Source organism: Chelmon rostratus, chromosome 17 (genome assembly GCF_017976325.1).
Source record: "Chelmon rostratus isolate fCheRos1 chromosome 17, fCheRos1.pri, whole genome shotgun sequence".
NCBI classification, from domain to species: domain Eukaryota; kingdom Metazoa; phylum Chordata; class Actinopteri; order Chaetodontiformes; family Chaetodontidae; genus Chelmon; species Chelmon rostratus.
Window position 1 is genome coordinate 602470 of NC_055674.1, and position 21895 is coordinate 624364.

Sequence of the window (21895 nt, forward strand, 5' to 3'; positions counted from 1 at the left end):
CCCCCAGTCTGAGGCCACAGTCACAACACTGTGTTAACACCGCCGTGCGTCCACTTTGTTGTACGTCTCAATGCAGACCATATTAACAGTAACAGAAGAAAACATGCATGTACAACATGTGTAGTCTGGAAATGTTAATGCACGTCTCAATATGTTCACCCAATGTGGAAGCAGTGTACTCAGATTACTGTGATAACTAAAAGGAACTAATTTATTTCAATTTATCATGTTAATGTCATAACTTCATACGTGTAAAAAGTAACAGAGTGAAAGTCTTGCCTTTGTGTGCAGACATGCTGCTAACTGCTATAGCTAGCTCAGTCTGATATACAGGAAATACATTTTAAAACAATAATTAAAGACAAATTGAGTGATATTTACTTTGAGTATATTGCTATGTTTGTGAAATGCAAAATGTTTTACATGTTAAAATGAAACTCACTAAGCTAAATAGCCAAAAAATGTTCAACCATCATCAGCAGATTGACGTTCAACTGCTCTTAAAAGCTGCGGAAAAAGCTACCAAGTGAAACTTCCAGGGTCAAACGAACTCTTTTCCTAAATTTCATTCTTTCCCAAACGCTGGTCTGGACACACAGAAAGTGTCTTTAACATTAAAAAAGGAGCAAAAACCTTTGATCAATCTCCAGCAAGCAGCTTCTGCATGACCTACATGTGAAACAAGCTAATTCGATAGCATGCTATGCGACCCGGTCCAACACTAGCACGGGCACGATGAAAGCTCAAAGTGTGTCTGTCAAAGGGGAGTTTCTGTGTGAGCTGTACACATGAGGCGCTCATGCATGTGCTTTGCTGTGAATGTATGTAAATGTGTGTGTCACATGTTCCACCTTCCACGGAGAAAACCCACCAACAGGAAAGACGTCTCCTGTTCGGTAGCACCTGTGCAACTCAGGCATTTAAATGGCGTGAATTAAACATCACATTCCCCAAACACACAGTCAGGCAGGAGATGAAGGGATGCGGGGAGGAAACAGGCAAATGCATCAAACCAGACAGACTAAACAGTAACCGCTAAATGATGTCAGGCCGATACGTCACGGGACACGTCACGCACGCACTAAAACAGCAGCATCACGGAACAACGAAGCAACAAACGTTCCCCATTAATAAACAAAAAAGCGACGTTATTACCACGACACTCAGGTAACCAGGGCACACCAGCAGCTTGAGGTTTTTCTACATTTTCTGCCCGTCTCGTTTGTTGTCTAGCTTGTTTGTTAGGTTTATTTTGTTATGTTTTACTTCATTTTTCTTCTTTACTTTTTAATGTGTTCTCTTCATTTTTAAGAATCTTCCGGAAGAACAGTTGTGACAGCTTGGAGATGACACCCGGCCTTCACTACAATACTTCTACAGCGATCGGTGCGATGAGCGTTTTGGTGCGGTAACACGAACCCCCGATCCTCATTGGCTATTTCAGGAGGAGGAGGTGGGACAAGTCGTCTTCCTTTTATCTAAACTGCATAGATTGACTGTCTGTCTCCTCCCACCCTCCTTTAAACCCTCCTCCTCCCACCATCCTTCCTTCCCACCGTTCACCTGTCAGTCAAACGTCATGTTTTCTGCCGCTGGCCAATCGAATTCAGCAGGAAAACCAGAGGCCCTCCCTCCCCCTGCTCTTTGGTTGGATAGGTGTGACAAGAAGGGGAGGTTGTTGTTGTGGAAACCTGCCACGTTGCAATGACGACCCCCCCCCAAACACACACACACACACACACAATGTCTTCCCAACCAGTCAGCTGGCTGTGAAGAACAGTTCAGTGGGCAGCGTGTCGCGCTCGTTCTTTTTTGAATGGCGTGTGGCAGGTCGGACTTCGCCAGTCTAAGCTAATTTAAAAGACTGACTGAGGTGAATGACAGGAGTGAGCAACCAATGAGAGATGGTCTAAAGAGGTGGCTGAGCCAACAGCGAGGTCGGTCCCTCCCTCCCAGAAACACGGGGACAAAGTTGGTTTTACCAAAGCCAGAGGGCGCTCGTCCTGCAGGACGGCATTCCGGAAGCTTCGTGCTAGAAGGCAGCACAGCTCTGCAGCTTCTGAATGTTCTGACGGGGGCCGAGAAGGCTAAAAAGTCCCACACAAGTACGAGTTCTAGAACGTGCTCGGTTCCAGACACTCGTCCAGGAAATACATGAAAGAGCTTAAGAAACAAATCAAGGCGGCTCCGGAATGCTCGTCCTGCAGAAGTCCCACCCAGCGGCAGTCACCATCACTGTCCGGAGACCCTCAAAAAACGAAAGAAACTGTTAAAAAATAAGAAAAAAGGCATAACAAACAAACAAATAAACAAGTAAATGTCATATTATCGGTCATAGTTTTTACAGGTAGCTAACCCATGTGTTGCTTCATATGTTCAATACATTTACATGTACATCCGTAATAAATAGTAGGTTTATTTGTACCCTCTTTTTGTATACGTTATGTATTTAAGTCAGCTATTATGTGATGGCGTTTTTGTTGTTTTTTTTGTCTTTGTTTTTTGAACCCCACCCAACCCCGCAGTGTTTCCTCTTATCTGTGATTGGATTGTTATCTCTTCCTAGCTGATTGGTTATCTGTCTTGCATTTGTGTTTCAAGTTTTTGTGTTGTTGTTGTCGTCGGTGTTTCTTTTCTCTGCTGGCGGTCAGACGGTCGGTCGGTGTCGGTCGTCACGGCGGCAGGCGGCGGAGTGCCTTAGAAGCCCAGCGTGCCGCCGATGGTTGACGCCAGGACCACACCCAGGATGACGCAGCAGATGATGATCATGATCTTCTTCTGCAGGGCGACAGCAGAGACACACGGGTTGGTACATAAAGAATAAAGAAGCGTCTGGCCCTTTAAGGATTGTGACATCACCTCGTATGAAGTGTTTCATGTTTCTAGCGGGATTTCTTTTGGTTTCCGGCGTGCAGTTCAGCACACAGACAGTCCAAAGCCCTCAGACCGAATGTTTCTTACAGCAATGCTTTCAGGGAGCAGTTTTTCTAAAGATCACGGTACCTTGCGGGCCTGGCTCTGGTATTTGACGGCCTTCTTGGTGTCGGACACGGCTCGCTCCACGTAGTCGACGGAGTGCTCCACATTGTACTCAATTCTGTCAATCATCTCTCCCTAAAAACACACACACACGTCACAGTTAACGTGATGTCCAGACGATCTCTGACAGGTAGACGCCGATGACCTCCTCCCGTCGCGTACCTGGCTTTCGACCAGCATGGCCATGTCGACGAACATGTCGTGCAGCTCGCGGATGCTGTTTTCCAGCTTGATGATCTCGGTGTGTCGGGTTTCGATCTCGTTCAGAGCCTGCTTGGTCATCTGAGAGTCCATTTTGATCTGCGGGAGAGGAGATGTTTCATACGAACATTATTCTACAGTTTCTAATGAAAAGAAACGACGAGAACAATCCAAAAATATCAAAAACAAAAACTTAATCACAACTTTGGGAATATCTTAGTTATTTTTTTAAGTGATCATTTAGTTTTAATCTTTTTAATCTTTAAAAGCTTTCTGATTGGAGCTGATTGGAGCAGAGGATAAATGAGCTCTTACGATGCGAGCCTGTCGCTCGTTCACCTTTAACAAAGTGACTGTAGGTGATGCGTGACACTTCCTGCAGATGTTTCAAATTAAAAGCCTGCTGAGAGCAAACAGTTCAATGATATTTTCTGTGAATTGTGTTTCCCTACATTCTGGTCTAAATGGAGGATTTACTCTAAACACCTTTTATTTCCAATTCTTTATTTTCCTGGTATGTTTTCATTTTTAAGTTATTTATCATGAAAAATACATTAGAAACCTCCAGATTCCCAGAAATGTTACTGGGGAGGTGTTTAAGGTTTATCACTTCAGACTGACGACATAACAGAAGTACAGTTTGTTGTACTTGTACATGTGTTGTAGTGTACTTTGTGCTCTCTGGTGGCTCTGATTATGTGGTCATTTTTCTGTCATCCACCAAGAAATCAAACTGTGGACCAAAACTTCAGAGAGAACGTGTGACGCTCAGGTCAGCGAACCTGCTTGCTGTTGGCGCCTGTTTTTAATCTGGGGGTGTGGCTGACAGTGTGAGCTGACTACTTCAGAAACATTCAAAGTGTTAATCTGTTCCGTCCGGCTGAAACCTCAGTCGATGTAAAATGTGGTCACGACTTTTCAGTTGCGGTTCCTTCTGTTTTCTGTCGGTGGTGCTCTAACCTGGTCTGTGCTGGTCTCCACTGTGACATCACAGAGTCTCATTGAGTTTCAAGTTACAGCAGAACTGAACAAAAGTTTTGGCCAATGACTGTGGTGTCTGCACATATGTGAGCTTTTAATTCGAAGGAGTCAATGATAATGTGAGGTGACTCCATCAAGATAAGAGCTTGACGGTGCAGCGGACAGTGTCCCATCGTCCTCCCTGCTGTCATTTGTCTCAGCGCACCTCATGGCCACTCTCCATTCTCAGCAGCGGCTGATAATCACTAAGGGATGCAGAGTGGCTCAGGTGAGCCATAAAAAGTGACCTGTAGCTACAGCCGGGCTCAGGTGCGACGCTTACATCATCGGTGAAGACGGCCAGCTTGCCACTCTCCAACATGTCCTCTAGTTCCTCGTTGGTGGTGGTTCTCCCAGCTGAGACAGAACACAGAGAGAGGAGCAGAGCGGCGTTAGAGCTGAGGCATCACCTCGGTCACACGATGTGCCATGTGACACGTCGTACATCACGTGCCACGACGTGTGACTACACCTGAATGCTGATTGAACAGCAAACGGCAGACAGATGTTCTGGTCCTGATTTTCAGACAGAAGCTCAATGTAAACGGAGAGTAATGCAGGTACAAGCACAGGTAGATTAGGATTAATGTCGTGTTGCTAGGCAACCACCAAATCCCCCAAAATCCCCAAATAAGAACATGAGATCTTAGAAACGCAGTCACTGTTGGTTCATATGCTGCTGGGTCGTCTTCAGAGCTGGACCTGATGTGGAATCTGGTCCCTTCTGACTGTGATTTCATGTTTTATTTAATTTCACTTTTTCTCTTTCTAATCGAAACAAGAAAGAAAAGTGTGCCAAGAAGAACCAAATCAGAATTGAACATCCATCAATAAAAAATAATCTGTGTGCAAATTCAGACAAACGGTGGAGGAACGTCATCAATCCACTGGAATATATTTAAATATTACAGTGAAATCAGGGAGAGTAAAACCACGTTAAATATAGCTGACAAACATCAGATGAATGTAATATTAAATATTATACCGAGCCGGAAGTGTGTGTGTGTGAGTGTGTGTGTGTGTGTGTGTGTGTGTGTGAAGGTCAGAGCTGCTGAGAATAAAGTATCTGCACCACCTCTGCAGTCAGTCTGCTGCTGTGTTTCTTTATCTGTCTGCATCAGCTGAATGTGCTGCTGTTTGTTTGTTACAAGCTGATTCCTGTTTGTGTGTGAGTGTGTGTGCGTGCGTGTGTGTGTGTGTGTTTGTATTCTGCCTATTAGTCTAATTTGGGACTGTGTCTGCATGTGTGTGTGTTGTACTATGATGTTTATCTGCAGACTGAGTCGACCTTGCTTGTTATTTCAGCGAAGGCGAGTTCAAACTGGAATCACTTTTGTTTTGTCATGACCAACAGGACAAAATAATGAAATATAAAATCTATAAAAACTTATTTATTTATTGTTTCTTGTTCTGTTGGAAAGTATATTCAGTGAACTGAACTTATCTAAATATGTTGGTGACACTAAACTAAGAAATACAACACGTCTTAAACCTAAATGATAAAATAGAGTCGAGACCTCTGAGGTTTGTTTGTGGTCAGAGACAGATGGTGGTCGTGGTGTAGACGGGAAGTGTGTAGCGTGCAGTATGCAGTGTGTAGTATCCAGTGTGCAGTATGCAGTTTGCAGTATGCAGTGTGCAGTATGCAGTGTGTAGTACACAGTGTGCAGTATGCAGTGTGCAGTATGCAGTTTGCAGTGTGCAGTATGCAGTGTGCAGTGTGTAGTACACAGTTTGCAGTGTGCAGTATGCAGTTTGCAGTGTGCAGTATGCAATTTGTAGTACACAGTATGCAGTGTGCAGTATGCAGTTTGCAGTACACAGTGTGCAGTGTGCAGTATGCAGTGTGTAGTATGCAGGGTGTAGTACGCAGTATGCAGTGTGCAGTATGCAGGGTGTAGTACACAGTGTGCAGTGTGCAGTATGCAGTTTGTTGTGCAGTGTGCAGTATGCAGTGTGCAGTATGCAGTGTGTAGTATGCAGTGTGTAGTACACAGTGTGCTGTGTGCAGTATGCAGTATGCAGTTTGTAGAACACAGTGTGCAGTGTGCAGTGTGCAGTATGCAGTGTGCAGTATGCAGTGTGTAGTATGCAGTGTGTAGTACACATTGTGCAGTATACAGTATGCAGTATGCAGTATGCAGTTTGTAGTACACAGTGTGCAGTGTGCAGTGTGCAGTATGCAGTGTGCAGTATGCAGTGTGTAGTACACAGCGTGCAGTGTGCAGTATGCAGTGTGTAGTACACAGCGTGCAGTGTGCAGTATGTCCTTGTACTCACTAATCTCCAGCTGTCTCTGGATGCGGTCCTTGCAGCGGTCGCGGTACTTGGACTGCGTGGTGTTGTACTCAGTCATCACCTCCACAAACTTGCGTGACAGCGTCGAGTGCTGCAGGACAACGAGACAGAAAGACAATGAGACAGAAGAAAAGAGGTCACTTCATGTTTTAGAGGCAGTCAGACGTTCATGGCAGGAGCTCATCATGCCTGTAGCTTTGTTTGTGGACTCACAGTCTGTCAGCTGAAAATACAATTCACCAAAGTCATCAAACTGATCTGTTCTGGAGAAACAAACACATGATAGTTTTGTCCACTACTGTCCACCGGGCTAACCCTAAATACAGTCAAATCTGACCAGTCCAGCTTATTCTGGTGTCTGTTGTGATGTTGTCAATATGTTGTCAATATTCTGTGTGTTTGATGAGTTGAGGAGGACTGTCATCACCACTGATACACACATACTCAGAATAATGCAATACATGTTTGTTCTGGCTGTAAATATCCATTACAATTAATCAGATTTTATTGGTGAAATGGCTCTCCATGTGATCACATGTCCTCATAGGAAGTGTGTGTGTGTGTGTGTGTGTGTGTGTGTGCGTGCACGTGTGTTAGATTTGCATCTATAAAGTGTGTTTTCTGAATGAATGCAAATATCTGTGAACACAGTGAATCATGCATGTGTGTGTGTGTGTGTGTGTGTGTGTGGAGGTGTTAATGTGCTTGGTTGTATAAGGTGTTGATGCTGCAGTTCTGCTCTCCTACACCAGGAGGCAGCAAAGAGCAGACCAATGGGGAGGAAATGGGGTGTTTCAGCCAATGACAGAGCAGAATACTGCAGGGTCACATCAGACAAATCAGAGGACAGAACAGAAACAGCATCAGCTCAGCAGCTTTCTGTTCTTGTTCAAACATTTCTGTCCTCTGATAGAGTGTCATCAACTGTCAGTGAAATATTCACACTATGTTTACCACAGGAAAAGTACTAATACACACTCGACAAATACTCCGTCACAAGTTAAAGTCCTGCATTACTTCAGTAAAATTATAATGAGTAAAATGTACTTGAAGTATTACAGTAAAAGTAGTGAGTGCAGTAAAATGTCCCTGTGACTGTTCTCCTGTTCTATCTGTTCTCCTGTTCTATCTATTCTATCTGTTCTCCTGTTCTATCTGTTCTCCTGTTCTTCTGTTCTCCTGTTCTATCTGTTCTCCTGTTCTTCTGTTCTCCTGTTCTCTCTGACCTCATCAGATTACTATGACTCAGTCGTTCATGTCAAAGCAGGATTTTACTGTTGGAGCTGGTTGAGCTTCATTTGAACTAATGATTCTTTTCATTCTGGATCAATCAGCTGATCATTTCCTCCATTAATCGATTTGTTTCTGTTTTTGTTAATGAACTCTTCGACTGTCATGTGACCGCTGTCAGACATTAGAGTTCTGCACATGCTCAGTAGGATGTTCTAAGTCAGCGTGAGATGTGTTCGATGCTCGACGGACTTCCTGACGATTTATCTGCTGTAAGCAGTGATAAATACATATTTTATCAATAAAATCTTCAAATAAAGGAAGCAAAGCTGCTCTTCAGGTGCATTAAGAAGAAAATGGATCTGCTCACCTTCTCCCAGGTGAGAAGGTGAGCAGATCCAAAGTAAGTTTCAATAAAATGGTGCTTCTTTGTCTTTCGTTGCTTCAGAATAAAAGAAAAATTGGTGAAACTAAAAATGAGAAAAACTGAAATAAAAATGCAGATTTTAATGAATCCAGAATAAAAATCAACAAAAGAAATTAAAAAGTCTTTATTTACAGCGTGTGTTCAGACACTTGATGGACACGTGGACATCAGGGGACACCTGGACTGGTCTCACCTGTGTCTTGCGGATCCTGAGGTCCGCTGATGATCTGTTGAGACCCTCCTCCTGCTCGATGCTCTGCTCGATTGCTGCAGGAAGACACACACAAAAACATCTGGTTAATGCTCTTATTGTGAAGGGGTGTAATGCTAAGCTATAACCTGTGTCAGTTTAATCTGATTGAACCAGATGGTGTTTCGAGTGTTTTCTACTATTGATACATGTCATACATGTAGCTATTAATTTAGCTGCTAACGTAACAGTTTCCTTGAAATGATCTAATAAAACATGATTTGAACTGATCTCCAGAAGCCGAGGAGTCGTGTTTGTGTCTCCTGATGAACGTCAGTCCAGCGTTCTCTCTGTTTTAGCTCTGTGTTTGGTCTCCTCCAGCTCGTTAGCTGCTAAATGCTAAATGTTCTGTCTGCTGGTTGCTGCTCAGCAGGAAGTGATCGGAGGCTTTTTTCAGCTTCTTCTCTGGAAGAAGTGAAGTCTGACAGATAAACACTGAAAGTCTCCACAAAGCTCCTGAAGGTGGCGCTGCAGAGTCAGCTGTTCGTCCTCCACCAGGACTCCACCTCTCTGTCAGCTCGTACGATGGTGTTACAGAAACAGACGTTCAAGCTGCTCCTGCGACAGGTTTGAGACGGCGTCCATGTTTAGTTCTAGTTTGTGTTGCAGGTTTGATTTGTGAGGATTCATCGAGGATTAACAGATCGTCTCTTTCACAGCTGAGAACCTCCGTCTCTGAGGAGCAGATGAAGGTAAATCGCAACACCTCCCCGCTCCTCTTCCTCTCCCTCATCAGCTCATCGCTCGGCTGAAGCTTTAAAACTTGAGACACAGTTTAAAGCTGCGTGTGGACGTCAGCAGGACGAGGACGAGACGCTGAATCTGTCCACTGACCAGGACAGCGTGTGAGTCCCACAGCCTCCGTCCTGCTTCACAAACACTCAGTACAGCATGTTAACGTCCACCTCTAGAGGTTCATATATAAAGACGAATGAATGTATGAAATGAACCGAAATACAAACACGTGTGCAGGTTTAGGTACTAATATTTAGGATTTAGTAGTATTGGTAGTATTAGTGAGTAATGTGAGTGTGACGAGGACAGTGTGGACACAACTGGACACGAAACTGGACAATGAAGGTGAACTGTGAGGGATTTTGTTTGCAGGTTTTACTGTTTATAAAGTGGTTTAAAGCGTCAGCGTCTCAGAGCGAGCTGCCTGACGTCTGATTAATGTCCTCAAGTGATGTCACTCGAGGCAGCGCCGGTGAGAGACGACAGGTGGGAAACAGCAATCTCCCACACAGCATTGTGGGTAATGTAGTTCCCGTGTGTTTTTTTAGCCCTTCGGGTTACCTCCAGGTGAAGTCCTGTGACTTCAATGGACTCATCAGCTGGAGCCGTGTGTGTGTGTGTGTGTGTGTGTGTGTGTGTGTGTGTCTTTGGATGCCATGGTAACCGGCTGCAGGTCTGTCCTGGTGTCATGTCAGTCTGCGATGGCGGACTGTCTCCAGCGAGTGATGAGATGAACTGAAACGCTTATATAATATTTTCCGCTGAGTGTGTGTGTGTGTGTGTGTGTGTGTGTGTGTGTGTGTATTCTGGCTCATGGCCCAGCTGCTCTCTGCTGGATCCACGATGACTCAGCAATATCAAACAGCACTGATGGTGTGTGTGCATGTCTGTGTGTGTGTGTGCGGTGTGTGTGTGTGTGTGCATGTCTGTGTGTGTGTGTGCGGTGTGCATGTGTGAGTGTGTGTGTGCGGTGTGTGTCTGTGTGTGTGTGTGAGTGTGTGTGCGGTGTGTGTGTGTGTGTGTGTGTGTGTGTGCATGTGTGAGTGTGTGTGTTTGTGTGTGTGTGACGTCTTTAGTTTGAAAAAGCAGTGATGTTTGTTCTTACATAACGAACATGATGATGAGACATTCTCATTAAAAGTCTAAAGGATCCAAATAGTGAAACATAAAATGAGTTAATGAAGTTAAGATCAAAGTTAAGATCAAAGTTAAGATCAAAGTTAAGAATAAAGTTAAGATTAAAGTTGTTGGATTCATATTGTAGTTTACAGTGAGTCAAACTGTCTCCATGAACAGTCTGCTGAGTTAGCTGTTAGCTGTTAGCTGTTAGCTGTTAGCAGTGGACGGAACATCTCTGGTTTCTACGTGAATAATAAATCTATACATGATCTCCTCAGGAAGTGACATCACACTGAATGAAATCAACATGTGTTTCCTGTCTGTTCAGATCTGACAGACATATGACTGAGGAGGAGGAGGAGGAGGAGGAAGGACTATAGTGGGGATACACTGGTGTTAGCATGTTAGCATGTATCAGATTAGCAGCTGGAATGGGATCAGGCAGTTCACAGACAGACAGGAGCTCACTGTGACGGACACAGTGTGAAGGAGCAAACACTCATCTCCCTGGTCCTCAGGTGGGTAACAGGAGTCTGAAGCTTTGTGGGTGGAGGGGGGGCCTCATCAGTGTCCCGACTGATTCACAACATGCATGAAGTTTATTCACATGAAATGCTGCGTGTGTGTGTGTGTGTGTGTGTGTGCAGCTCCACTGTTTAAACCCCCCCAGTCGGTGACGATGGCAGCTTTTCAAGAACACCAACCTGCTGTTGGAGCTGTGGGCGGAGTCTGTTTGCTCCGGCATGCCCCCCCCAGGGACGACACATCTACAGTAGTGTGCATGTGTGAGTGTGTGTGTGTGTGTGTGTGTGTGTCTGTCTGTCAGAGAGAGGACAATAACACTCAGGCCTTGTGGGGTTTCCAATTATAGCTTTATCTCCACCATCACTGCTATTCTCAGACTGCATATGTACAGTCTGACTGTGTGTGTGTGTGTGTGTGTGTGTGTGTGTGTGTGTGCATGTGTCTGCAGGCATGTGTGTGTGTGTAGTCAAACCTCTGGCTGTTCACATTAAAGCAGTGATGTCCTTGAACCTTCAGAATGAACCGACATTGTGTGTGTGTGTAGTAATGTGTGTGTGTGTGTGTGTGTGTGTGTGAAGCTGTCCCAGCGATTACAGCTTGATAAATCACCACCACTGTTTCTGAATATTTTTTTCTGCTGCTGAAGGTCAATACACACACACACACACACACACACACGCACACACACACACACATACACACTCTGGTCAAAAAGATGGGGGCTGGTCAGGGGTCAGCGGTGCTGTAATGTCTCACATGGGCGGGTGTAGCAGAGCTAGCACTACTGCTAGCAGGCTAATCTGTTAGCATGTGGGAGCTGTAGGAACTGATTCATTCCTGACAAACTGATAAGATTCACACAGAAGCTGGAGTTCTGCAGGACGTTGTCTTCTCTCAGTCTTCAGTTGGACTGTTTTGTGTCCACATCGATGTTTGGAAGACGTCTGCAGGCGTCCTGCGGTGACCTCCACTGATTCGTCGTCTGATCTGCACGTCTGCAGCCTCGTTTCACTCTTTTGATGTTTTTTGCATGTTCACCTGATGAAGATGAAGATGTGAAGATGAGTGTGTACCTTTTAATTTTGAGCGAACTTTATTGGCTGTCTTCTTGATGTCAGCTGTGAGGTCCTCCAACTCCTGCTTGGTCTCTGCAAAGAAAGACACGTTGTTATAACGTTGATTTAACAGTAAAATTTCAACGCTGATCAGTGTTAGAAGCTTTTTTAAGGACGTCCACCACAGACGGTCCACAAACGTCATGAGCTCTAAAAACACACCTGACGGGACGACGTGCGCACCTGTACAGACAGAGGTGTGATGGTGCCTCTCACACACTCATTCAGCCTGGACTTTATGCTAAGCTAGGCTAACAGAGTCCTGACTCCATCTCTGATCTCTGTACAGAAACTGATCAGCAGAGCCTCCCACACATCATCTCACCTCATGTTCTTGTTCCTTCAGCGTAAAGATTGTATTTTTGATAATATATTCAAACTCTGATAACTTTATTGACAGTTGTGGGTTCTAAAAACATATATTACATTATATTATTTTATTTTATTTTATTTTATTTTATATTATATTATTTTATATTATATTATATTATATTATATCATGATTCCTGACGGACAGACTGACAGAAGCTGCAGAGAAGGTGAAGAGAGAAGAAGAAGCTGTGATTCAGTGTTGATGACATGACGACATGTCAGCCATGTTGGACTGTGTGTGTGTGTGTGTGTGTGTGTGTGTGTGTGTGTGTGTGTGTATTAAATCATGTGTGACATGTGAGTGAAATAAGGTGAATGTGTGGTAAGATGTGTGTTTGTATTTCTGTGTGTGTGTGTGTGTGTGTGTGTGTGTGTGTGTGTGTGTGTGTGTGTGTGTGTGTGTGTGTGCTGGCTGCAGCAGTGCAGTCAGATTTATGAGCTCTGCAGTATCATCCAACTGCTGCCTTCTCCCCCTCTGACTCACCCTCCTCTCCCCCTCTGACTCTCCCTCCTCTCCCCTTCCTCTCCCCCTCCTCTCCCCCTCTGACTCTCCTTCCTCTCCCCCTCCTCTCCCCCTCTGACTCACCCTCTTCTCTCCCTCTGACTCACCCTCTTCTCCCTCTTCTCCCCCCTTCTCCCCCTCTTTTCTCCCTCTGACTCTCCCTCCTCTCCCCCTCCTCTCCCCTCTTCTCTCCCTCCTCTCTCCCTCTGACTCTCCTTCCTCTCCCCCTCCTCTCCCCCTCTGACTCCCCCTCTTCTCCCCCTCTTCTCTCCCTCTTTTCTCCCTCCTCTCCCCCTCTTCTGTCCCTCCTCTCCCCCTTTGACTCTCCTTCCTCTCCCCCACCTCTCCCCCTCTTCTCTCCCTCCTCTCTCCCTCTGACTCCCCCTCCTCTCCCCCTCCTGTCCCCCTCTTCTCTCCCTCTCTCCCTCTGACTCTCTCTCCTCTCCCCTCTTCTCTCCATCCTCTCCCCCTCTGACTCTCCTTCCTCTCCCCCACCTCTCCCCCTCTTCTCTCCCTCCTCTCTCCCTCTGACTCTCTCTCCTCTCCCCCACCTCTCTCCCTCCTCTCCCCCTCTTCTCCCCCTCCTCTCTCCCTCTGACTCTCTCTCCTCTCCCCCACCTCTCTCCCTCCTCTCTCCCTCTGACTCCCCCTCCTCTCCCCCTCTCCCCTCTCCCTCCCTTCATTCTGTCTCTCTTAGCTTCTGTTAGCGTGTGATGCTAAGGCTCAGTGGTGTTGAATGTGTTAGAGTCAGGTAAACGAAGCGGTGCGGGCTCGTCCACTTCCTGTGTTTCAGTGTTTTCTCATTTCCTGTGAGAATCTTCTTTTCTTTTCTTTGTTATTTCAGTATCAGCACACCTTTATTCACCTGAACAAGCTTCAGCTCTTCATCCTCCCAGTTTTCTGATCATTTAAAAAACTTTATGTGTTTACAACAGACAGAATGTCAGGAAATAATCTGATCCCTGTAAGAAGTAAACCACAATCACCTTCAGAAAAACTACACTTTGTTTTTAGGCTGCAGTACTTTTACTTCAGTAGAGGATCTAAGTACTTCTTAGCAGTACTTCTTCCACCAGTACAACACAGTCTCTGCTGGACTTTTACTTTGAAACATTTGCTTGGCAGCTTTTATTTTGAACACAGCGCAGCATCCACAGCTCATGATTGGTGGAACGCCTTCATTAATCAATCAGCATTAACGAGGCACACTCACACACACACACACACACGCACGCACACACACACACGCACGCACGCACACGCACACACACACACACACACACACTCTCCTTCATGTGGATAATTTTTCCCGTCAGTATTTTGATTATTTTCATCTGTTTTTTTTCTGGTGGACTCTTTGTGTTCACTGATTGACGGCAGGTGAGAATTTGCTGTGTTGATTGACACTGTGGACGGCCAATGAGAGCAGGACATTGAACTGTGACGTCAGAGTCTTTCTGAATGGCTGTGGTTTAGAAGCAGGACTACATCTGCACCCGCTGCTCTCACTACAACTCCCATGATGCATTATTCATGCAGAAACACTGGAATGCATTTTGTATAACGGTCTGCTGGCAGCGGAGAGCGAACTGACCCAGAACTGAGGAGGAGAAGAAGAAAGAAAGCGACGTGTTTTCACCAGAGGGAAGAAGAAGAGCCCGAGTGTCGACTCGGTTTAACGTGAAGTGAAGTTTATACACAGCAGATATCCATTCTGTGTTCGAGTATTTCACTTTATGTGGATGATTTCATTGTGTTTCGAATCGTCGTCTCATTAGAGTCGCTTTCAAACCTCATCCGAACTCTTTTCTCTTATCTTCAAAATATTAAGTCAAAAATAAACTGTCATGTCACACTCGTCACCCTGCAGGAGACAAATATTCTGTCTCACATCTGATCGCTGACACGCTACACTTCCTGCACATGTTTCACAATAAAAGTATTTTTTTTAAAGAATATTTTACATCCTTTTGTCAATAAAATATTGGCTAAACAAACTGAGACGATGAATTGATTTGATTTGATCTTTACATGAGGATATTTTGCCTGGTTTGGCCTGAACAGGATGAATAAAGCGTTCTTCTTCTTCTTCTTTGCTTTGTGTATTTACACATAAAGAAAGAGCCGCTAGAGACTCGTCACACAGACACACGTCACTCACATGTCCTCAGCGGTTAACCTCCTCATCTCCTCTGAGGTTAACTGGACTTCATGCAGTTTAAACACTTCAACCAGAGGAGGAGGAGAGGCTGCAGGCAGCATGCAGAGAGAGGGGAGGAAGGAAGGAGGGAAGGAAAGATCACAAAGCAAAAAGGAAAGGATGGAAGAGACAGAAAAAAAGAAATCACTGAACATGCGACGACAGAAAAGAAAACATCAGCGTGCAGAGACGTTAAATCCTGACGACATGCATGGAAAGACGACACACATGCAGTTCTCGTGTTAAACGCTCTGATCGCTGTGCTGCGAGCAGGAATAACGAGCTGATCCAGAGCCAGCAGTTAGAACAGGAAGTCCAGTCCAGGCTGAAGTGTCACACTTCAGTCATTTAAAGCGTTTGATTGGAGGAATAAGAAAGAAAGCGGCGTGACTGAACGTGACAGGAAGTGACCGTCACCTGGTCTCCTTCAGAGAAACCTCCGGCTCCTCCCGAGTCCGATGGAAAACCGGACTTTTTACAGTGCGGCGCTCCTGACGGCGCAGACTTGGCTTCGGGCTCCAGCGATGACATTGAGTCATTGATGCTGAGTCACGGCGTGTCGGGGTGAACGCAGTGCGGCTCGCTCTCACAAACAGGACACATTCTGGATTCTTCCTCATGTGTCAGGACGAGGTGGACCGCGGGGAGTGACGGCGGCGCTCGGCGGACGTTTGCCGACAGGCTCGGACGGCGAGCAGTTCACAGGATCAGATCTCACCCCGAGGTTCAACGTACTCGCACAACATCGAACAGTTCTTTGTGTCCCTGGTCTGAACGTGTCCAACACAGCACTGATCACTCAGCACGTATCCGATCCAACCGGAGCCTCAAACACCACAAACCTACAGCGGCGAGCGCCGGCGAGCTCTCTGCTGAGTGGACAATTATTACTCCGCTTCACTCTGTCACACTACAGAGACCGGACATCACGTGTAGTTTTTCAGATGTTCAGAGACCCTTTGGTGGAGGCGGTTAATCCATTAATACAAATATCCATGTGGGCTCGTCGGCTCACCGGCGCCCCCTCTTGGCAGCTGAATGTGACTTTGTCCTATGTTTGAATAAGTCTATATATCTGTGATCTTAACTCTAAACCTCCTGTGGAGTCCTGCAGGTCCACAGATAGACCTGCTTCCTGGGTTTTACCTCGTCTCTCCAGCCCCAGACGCATCTAACCAATGAGAGGACAGAACGCTCTCACCTTTCAGGGAACCAACGGGAAAACGTTCAGCAACTCGTCCGCTGACTCAGAACAAATCGACTGCAGCTTTGAAAACTATTTGGCACAAATAAAAGTTCCAAACAGAACAATAAACTTCGAACTGAACGTCAGGGAATAAGAACGAGGCGTGTGGGGCTTACTTTCGTCAGGGTTGGGGGCGGCCAGGATGGCGCTGTGCTGCTTCTTCACCTGCTCCACATCCTCGGACAGCTTTTCTATACAGCCTCTGATCTCTTCAACCTACACACACACGCACACACACACACACACACGCACGCACGCACGCACGCACGCACACGCACACACACGCACGCACACGCACGCACACACACACACACACACAAAGCAGGAAGAATATTCATAAAATGCCCTCATAAGGAACAACACAGCCAGCCCAGTGGTAGACAGACAGACAGACAGACAGAGAGATAGATAAATAGATAGATAGATAGATAGATGATAGATAGATAGATAGATAGATAGATAGATAGATAGATAGATAGATAGATAGATAGATAGATAGATAGATAGATAGATGGGTAGATCTTATCGGTATGAGTAAAAAACAATAAAGAAAAATCAAATTGATGCTTGAGTCATTTGGAAACAATTTCTCCACCTGAGAGCACTGACACGTTTATTTCCACAGTACAAATGTCCTGATCATCATGTATCATGTTCAAGATGATGATTAGTTATGTATTACTTGCAATTTTCTGATTACATTAAATAAAATATATCAATATTGGCATCAAATACATTACGATTGGATCATAATTATTATGAAAAATGACTACCATCAAAACATATTAAGCTGAGTGATGAAAAATAAGTCATAGAAAAATGCACTAATGTGTATCCAGAAATACACAAAATCAAGAATCCGCATCAAATATATGTGTTTGTGTTAAAACAAATAAATCAGTACTACATTTACTTAACTCTCAAATATGAATATTGGCATCAGTCTCAATAATCCAGAAATGGCCAGGCTGTTGCGCACATCACTGCAACTGCAACTGTGTGGTGACTGTACTGATGATCTGATGTGTTTTAGTGTCTGTGTTGTTTTCTGTCCTACACATGAGATGATGATCAGCTCTGAAGCTTCCTGCCCTCAGGTGGGAGATCAACACCAGATCTGTGTGTGTGTGTGTGTGTGTGTGTGTGTGTGTGTGTGTTCCAGTCGAAGTCTATTGGCTGAGGAGGATAATCCATCTCTCACAGCAGACTTCAAGGTCACTGCTCTCCCACGCCACAGGAGCTAGTAGTAGCTGTAGCTTTGCTGTAAATGCTAACAAAGTTTTGTTAACATCTCAAACGTTTTATCTGCGGACCAGTTCAGGAGCAGATGCTGATTTATCTTGTGTTTTATTATTGGTTTTCATGCTTAATAATAACAATATCAATAACTGTCATTATGTTCTGTTTTTAGGGGAACCCTCTGTCTAACTGTCTATTGATTAAAGGCAACCACTTGGTTGATTCTGGGGCATTTATAGTGATATTTAATAATGTGCATTGTTCCTGTTAAATTTTTAATCAAAACAACCTTGATACTAACATCAAGATTTTAACCATTTATTGCAACATCAGTGCACATTTTGAGATTGCTGATATGAAGGAGTTAAATCGCTCAATACAGGCAGAAGTGTGGCAGCAAGAATGGCAGCACTGCAGATACACATTTACTTTTGACAGTTTTATCTGTCCAACCACTTAGAAATAGACCATGGACATACATGACTGTATGAGACTAAAATTACCTGCATGCCTGCCTGAACTGGGAGACTCTCAGCCTGCAAGGCGAGGGTCATGTGACTGACAGAGTCAGCTACAGGTGTTAGCAGGCTAATTTTCAGTAGCCTTGCTCAAATGTCTACTTGTACTGTGAGAAGTCAGTAAAGATCATAGTGCAACTGTGCCTAAAAAATGAGTAAGCACTTTACAGCAAAGGGCAAAAGTACTAACATGCTGTAGTAAAAAGACAAGATGTCATAATCACTAACTACTGAAAGCTAATAGTGGCAGCTGGCAGTAAACATGCTAGAAATAGTATTATCTTGTCTACCACTGCCAGTCACGGGACCCTCGCTTTGTAGTAACAGGTAGTTGTCCCTCAACAGTCTCCTGGCTGAAGTACTGTCAGGCTCCATTTGTTTAATGACTCATTTTCAGATATCCCAAATTTATTTCCATTTATCTTGGAAATCGCTGTGAGTACATTTATCGACCTAGAAACTTCCACTGATGTTGTATGAAAGATTTAAACCCTTTAAAAAAACAGTTATCCTTGTGAGGACCAGCTATTTGCCTTCATTTGGAAAGTCCCCACAATGTGGCTAGATGAACAGGTTTCTGTCCTCATAATGTCTGTTTGTGAACTTTTGCTGTCCTCATAATGTCTGTGGGTGAACACGTTCTGAGTTCAGAACTTTTAAAATTTCAACCTTCTTAAACCTGTTCATTACAGGTGGATTACATGACCATGAGATGAGTGCAATTAAATTAAACCCACGCCTTTAATCAAATGAGGGTTTCACACGGTCATCCTGACCCTCCAACACACTTTGCATTAAAGGCTGGTAATATTCTATAATTTTTTAAATTGTCAATAAAAACGTATGAAAAAAGCTGTAGTGGAAGTAGATGGTGGAAGGAGGTGAAAAGAGAACAAAGTGAAGGCGACATCAGAAGCATCCGTTTGTCTTTGTTGTCAGTCTGCAGAGAGTCAGATCTTCAGATGTCTGTCGGGGTGTGATGGATCAGTTCAGAGGAACTCTGTCACTCTGCAGGTCTTTGCATAGATTACACAGATAATCTCAAAGTCTCTCCTTCACTGATGAAGCAGCTAAATGAAAGTTCCCAGTCATCCATTCCTGCTTCCTCCATCTGTTCTTTATAACAGAGCTTGGAAACAAACTTTGTTAGGAGTCCCATTTAAAGCCAGATTTGATCAAACTTCACCTTTACTCCTACTTGTTTACCTAAGAATAAAGGTGCACAATCACCCGGATGGATTACATTGCAGGTCGTTTTGCAGCAGCCAGCTGCAGCACTCTCGTTCAATACTGAGCCAGTTTCAAAAAGGATTGTCTCCATTAGTCTCGTAGACACAAAAACATGGGAAAATATTGTCAAGGAAAATAATCTGTAATGCTTCAAATATTAGAAAATGTTCTGTTTTTACAGCGCAAATTGATGCTAGAGGTGACTCTTACCTTTACATTTCTCAAATATTGTACATCAGAGTGACTTAAATGATTTGTTAATGACAGTTTACATGTTAAAGATTTTTCTATATTCTTACTTTTGTGTATTATAATTAATAAAACTTTTACACTAAAGTCCTGGAGAACTAGTGTGTAAGGTTTTCCAGGACGTGTGGAAACTGGGTAGTCAGCACCTGTATGAGTCATGTCTTACCTGTTCAAAGAACTCATCCATGAAGTGGTCCCTGTCGACCTGCACCACCTCTTCATCATCATCGCTGTCCTTAGCCTGCAGACAGACAGGAAATAAATGATGTAATGTAACGTAACTTTGAGTCGCTTGTGCTCAGACGAAGAACTGCAGATCAGAGGTCTTCAGCAACGTGAAGGAACATCATCATCACTTTGCATAGAAATACTATTGTTGACCCCTCCCCTTTACATGTTCAATCTGATGTCTCTATCTAACACTTTGCTCTTGAAAGCTTCACATATCTTGGTTCAGTTCTCTTCTCTAAAAGAGCTTTCCTCAGAAGACTCGGCAGCTCCAGGATGTGTCAGTCAGTCTTAGAAATACTTTACAAAACTAAACAGACTGTTTTAATGTCCTAACTGACACTATAGGTTTGGACACCTGAGGCGCAGCTTTAGGAGTATGTTTGTCGGAACAGAACAGTACAGACAGGAACAGTACAGACAGAAGAATAACTGGTGAACAACAGATGAGGCTGTTTTCGTGTCAGTTTAGCGCCACACGTGAGAGATAAAACCTTGAACATCACGATGAGTCAAACCCAAAAGCACAAATACACCTCAAAGACCTTCAAAGTCTGGACTGAAAATGATTCAGTACATTCGGCAGGAAAGGAACAGTCTCTGACAACCAAAGATATCCGAAGCTATGAGAAAACAGACACAAATCCAGACAAATAGAGGAGAGGTGAGGTCAACAGGTGAGGTGAGGTCAACAGGTGAGGTGAGGTCAGCAGGTGAGGCAGACTAAAGCGATCGCCCAGAGAAAGTAAACAGTGTCTTATTACACTGATTGGATTTTTGTTATTGTTACTAGAGCAGAGTGTGTACAGTCAGTGTGTGTTTTAAGCTGTGTGTGTGTGTGTGTGTGTGTGTGTGTAACTGATTGCAGATAATGAAAAGCGCCTCAGTATCGACAGTCTTTAATGTCGTCTCTAACAGACCTCAGACCTGAAGTAGGTTAACCGATAACATCACGATGACATCATGTTTAATCAGTGAACCCACTCGTTACGTCTACTCTGATTGGCTGATAGGTGACGGTCTGTAGATATGATGATAACAATAATCTGCATTTAGAAGTGAATTAACATTTTATATTTGCAAAACATTAGTGCAACAGAGAGCCAGACAGAGTGCTGAGGTACTGAAGGACAGACAGAGAGAGAGACAAGCTGAGAGGGCAGACAGGAAGCTGAATAAACAGACTGAGAGACAGACATGCAGGTAGACAGACAGACGGTTGGTGGACAGACAAAAGCAGAGAAGGACAGGTGGGTAAACAGAGGAGGAGCCATTAAAGACATGAGACAGGACAGGTAGGCTGAGACGCAGACAGACAGCTTAATGACTAACCTAATGAGCCTCTCATCTCCATTACAACTCATATAAAACACAAGCTAGAATGCTAACAGGCTAAAGACCTGCTTTGTCAACTGACGACTAATGTTAGCAGTTTGATGTTACTGCTAATTTAAATCGATGTCAGAGCTAGCTAACATGCTAAGAAAAGACCCTCTGCCTCCACAGACAGAAACAGTTTTGGTTCCAGTTATTAGACTGAATGTGCTCTATAAATAAAGTTTAATTGAATCATCACTCCTGGTGGTTGACTGTGGTTTGATAAAATGCCTTCATAAAATAAAAAACATATACAAACAATAAACATCCAATATTAATGTTAGAAAAAATGAGATTTTCTTCATTTTATTTGAGTGTCCAGTCCTCCAACAAATACATTTTTGGTGACCCCTGAGCTTCAGTGATTGGCTGATATTTTTCTGACTGGCAGAGGGTTTAAGGCTTGGAGGGGAATCAGGTTTTGGGGGATGTGGTTCAGCTGCGTGAGGATATAAAATGTCTGGCTGTTGCTCCGTTGCTGGTGCCACCCTGAAGTTCAACATGTCTTATTGTATGAAGCATCGCAGCTAGCTGTTAGCATAGCATAGCATCGCCGCCTGCTCCTCTGTCTGTGTGCATCTCTTTGTGTTCTGACTGCAGTGATAGTGTCCCTCTCTCCCCTCCTCCCCCTCTGTCCTCCCCTCTTCCTCACCCTGCGTCACACTGACTCTGCAGAGGAGACGGAGGGAAGGACAAACACACTCCTGCCACTTTCAAGCTAAACACACAAGCTAACTGTGATGCTACAATTGTTAACTTCCATTTTATCTGTCTC

At 44.3% G+C, this 21895-nt stretch overlaps 1 protein-coding gene across 1 annotated transcript in view; it reads right to left on the reverse strand.

Annotated features, from left to right (window-relative positions):
* Positions 1–2643: 2643 nt before the first annotated feature.
* The window catches only part of stx1b (syntaxin 1B), a 41148-nt gene continuing 21896 nt past the window's right edge, over positions 2644–21895 (reverse strand). The window contains exons 2-10 of the mRNA XM_041956865.1: positions 19682–19756; positions 16396–16495; positions 11918–11992; positions 8409–8482; positions 6541–6649; positions 4544–4617; positions 3202–3339; positions 3004–3114; positions 2644–2778 (exon numbers count right to left, since the gene is read on the reverse strand). Coding sequence (XP_041812799.1) covers positions 2698–2778; positions 3004–3114; positions 3202–3339; positions 4544–4617; positions 6541–6649; positions 8409–8482; positions 11918–11992; positions 16396–16495; positions 19682–19756 — 837 coding nt within the window. The 3' untranslated portion in view covers positions 2644–2697. The remainder of the gene's footprint in view (positions 2779–3003; positions 3115–3201; positions 3340–4543; positions 4618–6540; positions 6650–8408; positions 8483–11917; positions 11993–16395; positions 16496–19681; positions 19757–21895) is intronic.